This window comes from Dendrobates tinctorius, unplaced genomic scaffold (genome assembly GCF_039654945.1).
Source record: "Dendrobates tinctorius isolate UK_male_01 unplaced genomic scaffold, ASM3965494v1 ptg000120l, whole genome shotgun sequence".
Lineage (NCBI taxonomy): Eukaryota > Metazoa > Chordata > Amphibia > Anura > Dendrobatidae > Dendrobates > Dendrobates tinctorius.
Window position 1 is genome coordinate 17,888,372 of NW_027361788.1, and position 17,170 is coordinate 17,905,541.

General features: G+C 43.0%; 1 protein-coding gene across 3 annotated transcripts in view; it reads left to right on the plus strand.

Annotated features, from left to right (window-relative positions):
* The first annotated feature begins 2,589 nt into the window (after window positions 1-2,589).
* Window positions 2,590-17,170, plus strand: part of IRAK1 (interleukin 1 receptor associated kinase 1) — a 113,102-nt gene continuing 98,521 nt past the window's right edge. Inside the window, exon 1 of one of the 3 annotated variants that reach the window (XM_073590799.1) lies at window positions 2,590-2,814. In XM_073590799.1, coding sequence (XP_073446900.1) covers window positions 2,703-2,814 — 112 coding nt within the window. In that variant the 5' untranslated portion in view covers window positions 2,590-2,702. Of the gene's footprint in view, window positions 2,815-2,958; window positions 3,050-17,170 lie in introns of those variants that run through there. The other 2 variants (XM_073590800.1, XM_073590801.1) reach the window with 2 other exon arrangements.

Genomic DNA, 17,170 nt, shown 5'->3' on the forward strand with positions numbered 1-17,170 from the left:
GATGAAGGCGAAGAGCAGTTGCCAAATATTGATGTGATTTAGATTTCTCATTTGTTCATTAGTTTATTTTTTATCAGTTAACAAAATACAAACACTTCTGTTTTTTTTCCATAGCGTTCTTGCTTTGCAGAAATTTTTCCCACACCTGCATAAAACATTTGCACAGCATTGTAAATCAAATGAATTCAAGGAAAATATATTGCAGTTTTCATCTCACATCCACTTTTTTAAAAATTGTGCAGTCTGAGAACAGGATGTATACCACCCAGATCAGTAAATAATCTCTCTATTAAACGTGCCAACAAGATGTAAAGTTCATTGTTCCGTTTCTCTCCCCACCTCCAAAACAAATGTTAGGTACTACTGCTACATTGGTATGATGCTGGGTACTGATACCACCACAAAAGTTCAGGTCCAGATTCGGAGACCCAGAGCCTCGTCCTTACATTAACGTCCGACTTCTTACTCAAACTATAAGGCCGGGATCACACATGCAGGGAATACGGCCGAGTCTCGCATGTTAATACCCGGCACTCATGAGCGGAGCGTGCGGCTCCATGTATTAGTATGCGGCCACACGCCCCGATCCGAGTGCCGGGTATTAACATGTGAGACTCGTCCAAGTTTCTCGTATGTGTGATCCCGGCCTTATACAGACCCACACGTGCACACCCAAAGCCACCACACTTCCCACGCTCCTCGTTCACATGTCACAACAGGTGTTTTTTTTCCTATATTCAACACATTAGGTTAGGTTTTTTAAATGAACTTGTTAATACCTGTATTAGTGTGCTTTTGTTTAGCTGACATTTTAACTGGGTCATTAAATGTTTTTATTATATATTCTTATGGAGGATAAATCAAAGAAAAGTTGCTGTACTCTGCCCATCGCTGTCTATTTGGTGCCTCTCTGATTCCTGCTTGAATTTTGTCGACTGGCTGCAGCCAGTGATGTCACGACTACAACACATGTGAACGCTGCAGGCGAACACTGAGATCAGCAGTCTTGTGCCGCCTACATTGACACGAGCGCCGAGTCTGGCATCCCGGTGCCTTATGAGTGCCTCATGGGCTCACTAATCACCATGATATCATCACCCAGTAATGAAACCAGGATTGCAGAAGTGAACGCTACCTCGGACCGGCTGCCACGGAGTACCAGACTTACGCCGGACCAAAGCAGCCCAAATCTTTTTGCTCAACGCTACCCCTTTAACATTACAATTTTTAATTAAATATTTTCTCTAAGGGCTTGTTCACATGTAGTGTTTTTGATGCATTTTTTTCCCCATCAGGTTTTTTTTTTATAGGGCGGGAAAGAAGAAAACATTTGACAGCAGCAGCCAAATGAATTAGAATTCTAAAACCTCATTCACACATAGAATTTTTTTTCCCTCATCTCTACTGTCCTGCAGTGCATGAAGATTATTGAGGTGTATTGGCAAAAAAAAACATCAAATATGCGCGTTTTATAGCAGGATTGCCACTGCTTTTTTCTGGTGTTTGCTTTTTTTGCTGCAAAAACGATGGCAAAACCATTTTTTTTTCCCCTAAAGCGGCTTCACCTAATAAAATCTCAATGGGTGCAGTGGCGTCTTAAAGATTCTGTATGCACATAAGCATATGTTCACACTGAGTCTTTTTGATGAGTTTTTGGAGCGGAAACCAAGCAGAAATTCCACGTTTTAGAAAATGATTTAAAGCGTTTCCGGTCAGTTTCTGCTTGAAATGCTCAAGTGAAGCAGAAAAAAAAGCACACAAAAGCCACCTAAAAAAAAAAGAGCAAAAAACTTCTCAATGTGGATTTTTCAGCCAGAATAATCAACATAAAAAAATTAATGTGAACTTACCTGTAAAATCCAGGCCCAAATAGGCACTAAATTTTTTTTTTTCCCCTGACTCCATCAAGTAGTTAAATTTGGAGCATTTTTTTTAGCCGAAACTCTCCAAGAATTGACAAATGGCCTCTTATTCCATGTAGAAAAAGGACAGCAGCGGCGTTAAGGCGAGTGCTCCCGTTACGATAGATAGGAAGCTTATTCATATAGGATTTGAATTGTGCAGGGGGTGGAACTGGATTTTGCACCCGAATCTGCTCCAAAATCTGTGTAAATATAACGGGAAAAATAGGAGGAGGTTTATGGAAAAACTCTTACCAGCTGCCCAAAATTATTCCATTTCTATAGCCACAAACAACGTGAAAAAGGGAAGGGGGAGCAAAAGGGAAAATTGTGACGTCAAGGAAAAAATGCCACTAAAAACACAGCTTTAAAAAAAAAAATTCAAATCTATAAAATATAGTTTCTCTTTTCTGCATTTGCATATGTGTAATATATATATAATATATAATTTACTATATTTAATATTAATACATATAGATATATATATATATAGATACACACATATATATATAGATACACATATATATATATATATATATATATAGTTAGTGTTTCTCTAAAAGAAAAGCTGTATGTGAGTAATTTACTATCTAGTAGGTAACTACAGTCGTGTGGGTGCCACCTTCATCATGGCCGCTGCAGCCCAACATCACGTGACGGCGCAGGCGCGTTGGCGATCATGTTGTTTGGAAAGGGAAGTGATTCGGCGGTGTGGAGAGTTATTCATTAGCCGCTCCGTCTCCAGCCTCATGCTCGTGCCCGGGGCCGCCCCGCTAGGTGTGTGTGTGTCTGCTGCTCGCCATGGCCGGCTACAACGTAGACGAGGTCTTCTTGTACAAGGTCCCGGCCTCGGTCATGTGCAGCTTCTACGAGATCATGGACTCTCTGGATGACACCGACTGGAAAAAGTTCGGTGAGTTGTGAACATACTAGACAGACGGCGGCCGCATCGTCCGGGACCCAGCACCCCACAGTCCGCTCTCCAGTCATGTCTGTCCAGTGACGACCGTAAAGTGCGACTGTCGCCGGCGGCGGACCTGTAACAACCTGTCGCAGCGATGTGTGTGCATTCATGTTGCATCACCCGGGGGGAACCGTGTTTTGTTTTTTAACCCTTGTCTCAGCCATTCAGGACCCTGTCATCCAATGTGCGTGACCTGGTACTATTCTGTTACAGTGCTGCATGTGTGCACTGTATAGCGGTGTTATTTCCCACTGGTTAAGTAAACGTTGTAAAACAGCATTTAGGGGCTGTATTGTTTAGTGTATGGCGGTATTATAGGAGTGCTGTATTATTTCCACAGCGGTATTATGAGAGCTGTATTTCCACAGTGCATGGCAGTATTATAAGACCTGATTGATTTCCACAGTGCATGGCGGTATTATATGAACACTGTATTATTTCCACAGTGCATGGCGGTATTATATGAGCGCCGTATTTCCACAGTGTATGGCGGTATTATATGAGCACCGTATTTCCACAGTGCATGGCGGTATATTAGCACCGTATTTTTTCCAGTGTATGGCGGTATTATATGAGCACTGTATTATTTCCACAGTGCACGGCGGTATTATATGAGCACTATATTATTTCCACAGCGCACGGCGGTATTATATGAGCACTATATTATTTCCACAGTGCATGGCGGTGTTATATGAGCACTATATTATTTCCACAGTGTATGGCGGTATTATATGAGCACCGTATTTCCACAGTGCATGGCGGTATTATATGAGCACTGTATTCCACAGTGCATGGCGGTATTATATGAGCACTGTATTATTTCCACAGTGCATGGCGGTATTATATGAGCACTGTATTATTTCCACAGTGCACGGCGGTATTATATGAGCACTGTATTATTTCCACAGTGCACGGCGGTATTATATGAGCACTGTATTATTTCCACAGTGCACGGCGGTATTATATGAGCACTGTATTATTTCCACAGTGCACGGCGGTATTATATGAGCACTGTATTATTTCCACAGTGCACGGCGGTATTATATGAGCACTGTATTATTTCCACAGTGCATGGCGGTATTATATGAGCACTATATTATTTCCACAGTGCATGGCGGTATTATATGAGCACTGTATTCCACAGTGCATGGCAGTAGTATTTCCACAGTGCATGACGGTATTATATGAGCACTGTATTATTTCCACAGTGCATGACGGTATTATATGAGCACTGTATTATTTCCACAGTGCATGACGGTATTATATGAGCACTGTATTATTTCCACAGTGCATGGCGGTATTATATGAGCACTGTATTATTTCCACAGTGCATGGCGGTATTATATGAGCACTGTATTATTTCCACAGTGCATGGCGGTATTATATGAGCACTGTATTATTTCCACAGTGCATGGCGGTATTATATGAGCACTGTATTATTTCCACAGTGCATGGCGGTATTATATGAGCACTGTATTATTTCCACAGTGCATGGCGGTATTATATGAGCACTGTATTATTTCCACAGTGCATGGCGGTATTATATGAGCACTGTATTATTTCCACAGTGCATGGCGGTATTATATGAGCACTGTATTATTTCCACAGTGCATGGCGGTATTATATGAGCACTGTATTATTTCCACAGTGCATGGCGGTATTATATGAGCACTGTATTATTTCCACAGTGCATGGCGGTATTATATGAGCACTGTATTATTTCCACAGTGCATGGCGGTATTATATGAGCACTGTATTATTTCCACAGTGCATGGCGGTATTATATGAGCACTGTATTATTTCCACAGTGCATGGCGGTATTATATGAGCACTGTATTATTTCCACAGTGCATGGCGGTATTATATGAGCACTGTATTATTTCCACAGTGCATGGCGGTATTATATGAGCACTGTATTATTTCCACAGTGTATGGCGGTATTATATGAGCACTGTATTATTTCCACAGTGCATGGCGGTATTATATGAGCACTGTATTATTTCCACAGTGCATGGCGGTATTATATGAGCACTGTATTATTTCCACAGTGCATGGTGGTATTATATGAGCACTGTATTATTTCCACAGTGCATGGCGGTATTATATGAGCACTATATTATTTCCACAGTGCACGGCGGTATTATATGAGCACTATATTATTTCCACAGTGCACGGCGGTATTATATGAGCACTATATTATTTCCACAGTGCATGGCGGTATTATATGAGCACTATATTATTTCCACAGTGTATGGCGGTATTATATGAGCACTATATTATTTCCACAGTGCACGGCGGTATTATATGAGCACTATATTATTTCCACAGCGCACGGCGGTATTATATGAGCACTATATTATTTCCACAGTGCATGGCGGTGTTATATGAGCACTATATTATTTCCACAGTGTATGGCGGTATTATATGAGCACCTTATTTCCACAGTGCATGGCGGTATTATATGAGCACTGTATTCCACAGTGCATGGCGGTATTATATGAGCACTGTATTATTTCCACAGTGCATGGCGGTATTATATGAGCACTGTATTATTTCCACAGTGCACGGCGGTATTATATGAGCACTGTATTATTTCCACAGTGCACGGCGGTATTATATGAGCACTGTATTATTTCCACAGTGCACGGCGGTATTATATGAGCACTGTATTATTTCCACAGTGCACGGCGGTATTATATGAGCACTGTATTATTTCCACAGTGCACGGCGGTATTATATGAGCACTGTATTATTTCCACAGTGCACGGCGGTATTATATGAGCACTGTATTATTTCCACAGTGCACGGCGGTATTATATGAGCACTGTATTATTTCCACAGTGCATGGCGGTATTATATGAGCACTATATTATTTCCACAGTGCATGGCGGTATTATATGAGCACTGTATTCCACAGTGCATGGCAGTAGTATTTCCACAGTGCATGACGGTATTATATGAGCACTGTATTATTTCCACAGTGCATGACGGTATTATATGAGCACTGTATTATTTCCACAGTGCATGGCGGTATTATATGAGCACTGTATTATTTCCACAGTGCATGGCGGTATTATATGAGCACTGTATTATTTCCACAGTGCATGGCGGTATTATATGAGCACTGTATTATTTCCACAGTGCATGGCGGTATTATATGAGCACTGTATTATTTCCACAGTGCATGGCGGTATTATATGAGCACTGTATTATTTCCACAGTGCATGGCGGTATTATATGAGCACTGTATTATTTCCACAGTGCATGGCGGTATTATATGAGCACTGTATTATTTCCACAGTGCATGGCGGTATTATATGAGCACTGTATTATTTCCACAGTGCATGGCGGTATTATATGAGCACCGTATTTCCACAGTGTATGGCGGTATTATATGAGCACTGTATTATTTCCACAGTGTATGGCGGTATTATATGAGCACTGTATTATTTCCACAGTGCATGGAAGTATTATGAGCACTATATTTCCACAGTGTATGGCGGTATTATATGAGCACCGTATTTCCACAGTGTATGGCGGTATTATATGAGCGCCGTATTTCCACAGTGTATGGCGGTATTATATGAGCACTGCATTATTTCCACAGTGGATGGCGGTATTATATGAGCACTGCATTATTTCCACAGTGCATGGCGGTATTATATGAGCACTGTATTATTTCCACAGTGTATGGCGGTATTATATGAGCACTGTATTTCCACAGTGCATGGCGGTATTATATGAGCGCGGTATTATATGAGCACCGTATTTCCACAGTGCATGGCGGTATTATATGAGCACCGTATTTCCACAGTGCATGGCGGTATATTAGCACCGTATTTTTTCCAGTGTATGGCGGTATTATATGAGCACTATATTATTTCCACAGTGCACGGCGGTATTATAAGAGCACTATATAATTTCCACAGCGCACGGCGGTATTATATGAGCACTATATTATTTCCACAGTGCATGGCGGTGTTATATGAGCACTATATTATTTCCACAGTGTATGGCGGTGTTATATGAGCGCTATATTATTTCCACAGTGCTTGGCGGTATTATATGAGCACTATATTATTTCCACAGTGTATGGCGGTATTATATGAGCACCGTATTTCCACAGTGCATGGCGGTATTATATGAGCACTGTATTCCACAGTGCATGGCGGTATTATATGAGCACTGTATTATTTCCACAGTGCATGGCGGTATTATATGAGCACTGTATTATTTCCACAGTGCACGGCGGTATTATATGAGCACTGTATTATTTCCACAGTGCACGGTGGTATTATATGAGCACTATATTATTTCCACAGTGCATGGCGGTATTATATGAGCACTATATTATTTCCACAGTGCATGGCGGTATTATATGAGCACTGTATTCCACAGTGCATGGCGGTAGTTTTTCCACAGTGCATGGCGGTATTATATGAGCACTGTATTCCACAGTGCATGGCGGTATTATATGAGCACTGTATTATTTCCACAGTGCATGGCGGTATTATATGAGCACTGTATTATTTCCACAGTGCATGGCGGTATTATATGAGCACTGTATTATTTCCACAGTGCATGGCGGTATTATATGAGCACTGTATTATTTCCACAGTGCATGGTGGTATTATATGAGCACTGTATTATTTCCACAGTGCAAGGCGGTATTATATGAGCACTATATTATTTCCACAGTGCACGGCGGTATTATATGAGCACTATATTATTTCCACAGTGCACGGCGGTATTATATGAGCACTATATTATTTCCACAGTGCATGGCGGTATTATATGAGCACTATATTATTTCCACAGTGTATGGCGGTATTATATGAGCACCGTATTTCCACAGTGCATTGCGGTAGTATTTCCACAGTGCATGGCGGTATTATATGAGCACTGTATTCCACAGTGCATGGCGGTATTATATGAGCACTGTATTATTTCCACAGTGCATGGCGGTATTATATGAGCACTGTATTCCACAGTGCATGGCGGTATTATATGAGCACTGTATTATTTCCACAGTGCATGGCGGTATTATATGAGCACTGTATTATTTCCACAGTGCATGGCGGTATTATATGAGCACTATATTATTTCCACAGTGCATGGCGGTATTATATGAGCACTATATTATTTCCACAGTGCATGGCGGTGTTATATGAGCAGTATATTATTTCCACAGTGCATGGCGGTATTATATGAGCACTGTATTCCACAGTGCATGGCGGTATTATATGAGCACTGTATTCCACAGTGCATGGCGGTATTATATGAGCACTGTATTATTTCCACAGTGCATGGCGGTATTATATGAGCACTGTATTCCACAGTGCATGGCGGTATTATATGAGCACTGTATTATTTCCACAGTGCATGGCGGTATTATATGAGCACTGTATTATTTCCACAGTGCATGGCGGTATTATATGAGCACTGTATTATTTCCACAGTGCATGGCGGTATTATATGAGCACTATATTATTTCCACAGTGCATGGCGGTTTTATATGAGCACTATATTATTTCCACAGTGCATGGCGGTGTTATATGAGCAGTATATTATTTCCACAGTGCATGGCGGTATTATATGAGCACTGTATTCCACAGTGCATGGCTGTATTATATGAGCACTGTATTCCACAGTGCATGGCGGTATTATATGAGCACTGTATTCCACAGTGCATGGCGGTATTATATGAGCACTGTATTCCACAGTGCATGGCGGTATTATATGAGCACCGTATTTCCACAGTGTATGGCGGTATTATATGAGCACTGTATTATTTCCACAGTGTATGGCGGTATTATATGAGCACTGTATTATTTCCACAGTGTATGGCGGTATTATATGAGCACTGTATTATTTCCACAGTGCATGGAAGTATTATGAGCGCTATATTTCCACAGTGTATGGCGGTATTATATGAGCACCGTATTTCCACAGTGTATGGTGGTATTATATGAGCACTGTATTATTTCCACAGTGCATGGAAGTATTATGAGCGCTATATTTCCACAGTGTATGGCATGATTATATGAGCGCTGTAGTATTTCCACAATGTATAAACATATTTTTATTTGAGCGCTATATTTGCACAGTGTTGCGTAGGTTGAAAAAAGACCTAGGTCCATGAAGTCCAACCTTCCTCGACCAACTGTACACTTTGTCGCTAAATGAACTATAACCCGCAATATTATGTGTAATTAGGAAATCATCCAGCCCTTGTATAAAAGCTGTTATAGTGTCGGCCATTACTACCGCTTGTGGTCGGCATTCCACAGTCTGACTGCTCTAACTGTAAAGGACCCTTTCCCATGAAGCTGCCAGAATCTCCTTTCTCCCACCTGTAATGAGTGCCGCATGGTCCTCAGTATGGTCTCTGGAAGAAATAAGCCATGTGCCAGTCCTTTGTACTGACCATACACATATTTATACATGTATCTCCTCTGAGGCATCTTTTTTCTCCTCACATGGCCTCCATCCCTTGTAATAATCTAGTTGCTGCCACTGAACTGATTCTAACTTCTGAATATTCTTTTTAAAATGTGGAGCCCAAAACTGAATCCCGTATTCTAGATGTGGCCTCACCAATGATTTATAGAGGGATAACAACACGTTGGGGTCGCGGGATTTTATCTCTTTATACACTCTAAAATCTTGTTTGCTTTTGCGGCTGCTGCCTGACATTGAGTGCTGCCGCTCAGCTTACTTATAACTAGAATCCCCAAGTCCTTCTCCTGTTCTGTAGTCCCTATTCTCCCATCTAATGTATATGTAGCATTAGGATTACTCCGTCCCAGGTGCATTACCACTGCTGACTAATACTATATCCCATTTAGAGAACGTATCATTTACGTTGACTTTCTTTCCTGTTTTTTAGCCAATTCCTTACCCATCTGCATATAGTTTCCCCCAGTCCATGCTTCAGTAAGAGTCTGTTATGTGGTACAGTAGCAAATACCTTTGTAAAGTCCAGAAAAATCACATCAGCCGCATTACCAACATCCAGATTTGCACTTGACTCTTCATAGAAACCCAACATCAGACACGACTTATCTTTTATGAATCCTTGCTAGTTATCAGTTGTTATATTATTCTCTGCAATATATCTCTGCAGGTCATCTCTTATAATGTCCTCAAAAATTTTGCACACTACTGATGTCAGGCTTACCAGACGGTAGTTACCTGGATCCACCTTCTTCCCTTTCTTATATATCGGTACCACATCAGCCATTCTCCAATCCTGTGGCACCGACCCTGTTACAAGAGATTCTAAGAATATAATATACAGCAGTCTATCAATTACTGAGCTCAATTCCTTCAGTATCAGTGGATGAATGCCATCTGGGGGATTTGTCAATGTTTAGTTTCCTCAGACATACTTCTTTTTTTGTTAGGCCTCTTTCACACTTCCGTTTTTGACAATCAGTCAAGATCCGCCAATTTTGAAAAAAAACGGATCCGCCATTTTTCTTTGCGGATCTGTTTTTTTCCCCATTGACTTTCATTATTGGCGGATCCTGACTGATTGCCGTCCGTTGCATCCGTTTTTGTGAGGATCTGCCACAATGTTAGTGTCCGTCAACATCCTCAAAGATTTCCAAACGGAGCTTGTAACGTTTTTTTGGCTGGTGGATCCTCCAGACACTGAATTAATCCCAAAATCTGTCTGGGTGCCGGACAAAAAAAATTCTCTTTCTTTCTCTTTCTCACGCTCTCTTTCTCGCGCTCTTTCTCGCGCTCTCTGCCAGCAGTTCCTTTAAATTTCCTCATTTTCAGGATCCGTCTAAAAACGGATCCTGTGCCATCCGTTCACATCAGTTGAGAACGGATCCGCTTGTCTGCCTTTTTGGCGGATCTTAACTGATGCAAATAACTGAAGTGTGAAAGAGGCCTTTATCTAGTTAGATCAGGTGGTAAACTTTGATTTTTGCCTTGTTGAATGATCCCTGTAGCAGACAATTCATTGGTGAACCTGGATGAGACTTGCCTGTTTAATATCTCAGCCTTTTTTTTTTAGTCCTCTAGAATTATCCTGTTATTGTCTTTTATGGGTCCAATACCTTTTTTTTTTTTTTTTTTGCATTTATAACATTTTTGGGGATTTATTTTAATGTCGCTGGTAATTTGTTTCTTTGTAGATAACTTCGCAGTTTGAAAATTTATTTAGTCTTATTTATCCATAATGGTCTCTCTTTATTCCTTTGTTTTATTATCAGAAGGTATAAGTTTTCTGCAGGATTCTAGCAGTATATTATTAAACATTCCCCATTTATGTTTGGTATCCCCAGCTTTCCTAATGATCCGGATTTTCGCATTTCCTCTTTAGAATGTTTGATTGAAAATTACATTGAAACTTACCATATTATGGTCACTGCATTCCAAATGCTCCCTGACTTGTAGATCTGAAATTGTATCTGGTTTATTTGATAGGACCAGATCCAGCAGATTACCTCCCCTGGTCAGTTCATCTACCAGCTGAGAGAGGTAATTGTCCTGAACTGTGGATAAGAACTTGCAGCTTTTAGCACAACCAGAAGATTCTGTGCCCCATTGAATGTCTTGCTAGTTAAAATCCACCATAAGGACCCTTTTATTTGCTGCCTTTTTAATTTGATGCCGCATTTTCTCCTCTACCTCATCAGCTATATTGGGAGGCTTGTAACAAAAACTTCAATTAGCTGTTTTCCTTGATTGCCATCCCCATGTACATTTACCCATACTGACTCTACATTGTCGCAACTCCCCCCAATGTCGTCAAAATTGAGCAAAGATCTTAAGTTTGATTTTAATAAAAATACACACCCCTCCAACTTTTGTCTTTCCTGTCCTTTCTAATTGTAGTGTAAAGGCCCTTTTACATTTAGCGATGCACCAGCGATCCAACCAGCGATCCGACCCGGTCAGGATCGCTGGTGCATCGCTAAATGATCGCTAGTGAGCTTTCATACAGAAAGATCTCACAGCGATGCAGCAGCGACGCAGCGCACGATACTTACCATTCACACACAGCGATCCTGCGTCCTCCCGCCCGCGTCCAGCGTCGCTCGTCGTCACAGCAGGAAGTCTCAGCAGGAAGCGCCCGACGAGAAATGGAGCCGGACATTCTCGCGCGATCAGCGATGGACAGCGGGGGAGCCGGTCGGAGGTAAGTATCACACATAGCGATATCGCTAGCAATATCGCTATAACGTCACAAAACCAGTGACGTTTTAGCGATATTGCTAGCGATATCGCTTAGTGTAAAACCCCCTTAAGCCTCTACGTTTTGTCATCCAGCCAGGTTTCCGTAATGCCCACCACATCTGTGACCGAGATAAGTCTCCAATTAATTCATTTTGTTTGAGGATTCCTGCATTTTCCAGCAGACGTTTAATACTATTGGCACATTTGTTACTCCTGCTTTCCTTGCATATCCCAGCCCCTCCTAAATCCTCATTGACCCTTAAGGTACTGTCACACTTAGCGATGTACCAGCGATCCCGACCAGCGATATGACGCGGTCAGGATCGCTGGTACATCGCTAAGTGGTCGCTAGTGAGCTGCCACACAGGCAGATCTCACCAGCGACATCGCTGGGGACGGGGGTCGCTACTTACCTGTCACACCAGGCGATCCTGCGTCCTCCCGCCCGGCTCCACGCGTCGCTTGTCCTCACAGCAGGAAGCGCCACAGGAAGCTGACGACGAGAAACAGTCCAGGACGTTCTCGCGCGATCAGCGATAACCAGAGGGGGAGCCGGTCGTAGGTAAGTATCAGACACAGCGATGTCGCTAGCAATATCGCTATAACGTCACTAGTTATAGCGATATTGCTAGCGATATCTCTTAGTGTGACTGGCCCTTTACTGTCTCTGTCTTCTCTGTCTATCCCCTTATTAGCACATCTAAAAGATACTAGTTTAAAAGCTCCTTCATCTGTCTGACCATTTCTCACCAAGCACAGCTGCACCCTCCCCATTGGAGTGCCACACATCACTACCGTAGCGCCTGTACCTGACAAAGAAGTCAGCCCAGTTCTCCATGAACCCAAACCCTTCCTTCCTGCACCAATTTCTAAACCACTTATTTATCTCCCTTAGCATATCTAGTGACACTCATGGCATTGGCAGAATTCCGGAAAACGCCACCTTGGAGGTCTTGGCCTTCAGCTTCTCTCCTAGTTCCCAGTAATAATTTTTAAGGACCTTCCATCTCCCTCTAACTTTGTCATTGGTGCTGATGTGTACCATGACTGCTGGATTTTTCCCAGCAATCTGTCTTTCCGATCCACAATATGCCGAACCCGAGCATCCAGCAGACAACACACTGTTCGGCATTCACAGTCTGTCCGCCTAATTATAGAGTCCCGTACCACCAACGTCTGGCCTTTGCTGCACTCCCATCTCTTTTTGTGCTACAGCAGTCGTAGTCCCCAGGCCTGCCGCCGTGATCGTAGTCCCCGTGCCTGCCGCCGTGATATCCGCAACACAGGCATATTTATTTACTAGGATGTGCCAGATCAGTACTAAGCTGGCATTTTTCTCCCTACCCCTTCTTGTAACTTACCCAGCTTCATACTTCTGGGTCCTGGTCTTCCCCACCGCCACCCTCCTCCATATCATTGAGCATGCGCTGGCTGGGGCCAGTGAGCTCTAAACTCCTATCCAGGTTTGCAGTGCTCCTTAGTGTTGCAAGCTGCACATTAGGTCCATTATTTGTGCTTCCAAACATGTAACTTGCGGACATGGAGCGCGTATATATTCACCCTCAAATGGATATGTTAGACATGCATACATCTCACAAGACGTACACCTGGTAGCATTGACCATGGAGCAAATACTACCGTATATACTCGAGTATAAGCCGACCCGAGTATAAGCCGACCCCCCTAATTTTGCCACAAAAAACTGGGAGAACTTATTGACTCGAATATAAGCCTAGGGTGGGAAATGCTCCATAGATTATTCCCCCATATGGTGTCCCCATAAGAAGCTCCATAGATTGTTCCCCCATATGCTGACCCCAGAAGAAGCTCCATAGATTGTTCCCCCATATGCTGACCCCATGCTGCTGCATGTAAAATTAAAAAAAATGACATACTCACCTCTCCGTCGCTGGGTGTCAGGTGCCGGTGTCACTGCTGGCACCTGAGATACTCACATGTCCTGCGTCCATGGCTGCTCACCGCTATCTGCCACGTCATCAGTCAGTGACATTCAGACTGCAGGGGGTACAGCGCGCACTAACCACGTCACCGCGCCCTCTGCTGTCTGAAGTCACTGACCGATGACAGACAGCAGCAAGCAGCCATGGACGCAGGACAGGTGAGTATCGCTATACTTACCCGACCTGACGCTGTGTCTTGAGCCCCCAGCTTCTCCGCGCTCTCTCTTCCTGCCTTCAGCGGTCCTGTGGTACCGCTCATTAAAACTCATGAATATGCGCATATTCATGAGTTTTAATGAGCGGCACCATGTGACCGCTGAAGGCAGGAAGAGAGAGCACGGGGAGAAGCTGGGGGCTCAAGACACAGCGTCAGGACGGGTAAGTATGACCTGACACCCCCGCCCCCCCTCCCCCTCTGACCCCCTTTGTATATGACTCGAATATAAGACGAGAGGGGGACTTTCAGCCCAATTTTTTTGGGCTGAAAATCTCGGCTTATATTCGAGTATATACGGTAATAAACAAAACAGATATATAAGCGGGAAAAAAAAAAACTATGCAAAACTGGTAAGGAAAACGCCAAACTATGCTGTAGTATTAAACTATGATATTGTGTTTAAAGGGAACCTGTTGCCAGGTTTTTACCATGAGATACGGCCAATACCTGTATGTCCTTGTATACAGTATTCTAATATGATGTATATAAGCCCCCAATTCGGCCTACAAGACAAGAATAAGAACTATTATAATACTCACCTGTGGGGCGGTCAGATCCGATGGGCGTCTTGATCCGGCACCACCTCTGTACTTGCGTTTGCCGTCTTCCTTCCCTGTGTCGCTTGGATGACACAGCCTACTTCACCACAGTGGCGCCATCGCTCCTGCACTTCTCTCTACCCTGCCGCGGACAGAGCAAAGTATGCAGTGCGCATGCGTCGGGACTCTGTCCTTCTTTTACTCATGCTCCTTGCTGTGCCCATGTACTATAAAGTACTGTATGGCATTAGTTTTGTAAGCACTTTGTGGCAGTATTATTTGGGCACTGTATGATTGTATCATCTGGCCATGGTATAACCCTGTTATTTCACAGCTGAATATTGGTGTATTACTTGAGATGGGTGTGCACTTATTCGTCCCATGTATGGCGGTATTATTTAGGCATGGTTTGGCGATTGTATAATGGTATAGGGCAGTAGTAAAGGGATCTAACACATTGTGCAGTGTCACGTGGTGACGATTAGAGCGATGATCACCTTTAGAGTCATGGGCTGCAGTCCATCAGAGACCACCTCTGTAATATGCCATAATGAGAAGTGTCCGAGGCAGTAAGGGGCTAATTCATGGACCATTTCCTTCCCACAAAGATAAATTTCCTAAAATGTAAGCGTTGAGATGCAAATAGTCCTAAAATCTTCAGTCCCTTGAAATATGTAGCAGGTAATTGCATAACCTAAAGTTTTATACGGTAATAACCGCAATTACATACCCATAATGATTCACAGCCTCCTCCTCCTGGGCAGCGGAGCAAGGCCTTTAAGCACCCTGTGCATTTAGTATGTGTTGGAAAAATTGGTGCTACGACTTTGCAAATATTGTGCTCATCCCCTAAACACCAAATTTTTCAGTATCTGGTAGAAAAAAATCAGTACTTTGGATGATATTGTTACATTAGGGTATTTTTACTTGTGCAGTTGCATATTCTATTTAACGTTTCAATAAAATGTTATTTTATTAAAATATCACTTTTTTTTTTTTTGTAGTGAACTTGATAATGAAGTCGGAGGTCAATGTCACTGGTACAGAGCTCCAAACTCCTGCTAAAATTCTGTCTGCCACCACTAGAGGGAACTCCTTGTAGGCTATGTAAATATTGACTCACGATAAAACTGTATGCAGGCTGCTCCAAAGCTCCCTCTAGTGGTAGCTGCTGGGATCCAGCATTATATATATATATATATATATATATATATATACACACTCACTGGCCACTTTATTAGGTACACCATGCTAGTGACGGGTTGGACCCCCTTTTGCCTTCAGAACTGCCTCAATTCTTCGTGGCAGAGATTCAACAAGGTGCTGGAAGCATTCCTCAGAGATTTTGGACCATATTGACATGATGGCATCACACAGTTGGCGCAGATTTGTCGGCTGCACATCCCTGATGCGAATCTCCCGTTCCACCACATCCCAAAGATGCTCTATTGGATTGAGATCTGGTGACTGAGGAGGCCATTTGAGTACAGTGAACTCATTGTCATGGTCAAGAAACCAATCTGAGATGATTCGAGCTTTATGACATGGCGCATTATCCTGCTGAAAGTAGCCATCAGATGTTGGGTACATTGTGGTCATAAAGGGATGGACATGGTCAGCAACAATACTCAGGTAGGCTGTGGCGTTGCAACGATGCTCAATTGGTACCAAGGGGCCCAAAGAGTGCCAAGAAAAAATTCCCCACACCATGACACCACCACCACCAGCCTGAACCGTTGATACAAGGCTGGATGGATCCATGCTTTCATGTTGTTTACGCCAAATTCTGACCCTACCATCCGAATGTCGCAGCAGAAATCGAGACTCATCAGACCAGGCAACGTTTTTCCAATCTTCTACTGTCCAATTTCGATGAGCTTGTGCAAATTGTAGCCTCAGTTTCCTGTTCTTAGCTGAGAGGAGTGGTACCCAGTGTGGTCTTCTGCTGCTGTAGCCCATCTGCCTCAAAGTTCGACGCACTGTACGTTCAGAGATGCTCTTCTGCCTACCTTGGTTGTAACGGGTGGCAATTTGAGTCACTGTTGCCTTTCTATCAGCTCGAACCAGTCTGCCCATTCTCCTCTGACCTCTGGCATCAACAAGGCATTTCCGGCCACAGAACTGCCGCTCACTGGATTTTTTTTCTTTTTCGGACCATTCTCTGTAAACCCTAGAGATGGTTGTGCGTGAAAATCCCAGTAGATCAGCAGTTTCTGAAATACTCAGACCAGCCCTTCTGGCACCAACAATCATGCCACGTTCAAAGGCACTCAAATCACCTTTCTTCCCCATACTGATGCTCGGTTTGAACTGCAGGAGATTGTCTTGACCATGTCTACATGCCTAAATGCACTGAGTTGCCGCCATGTGATTGGCTGATTAGAAATTAAGTC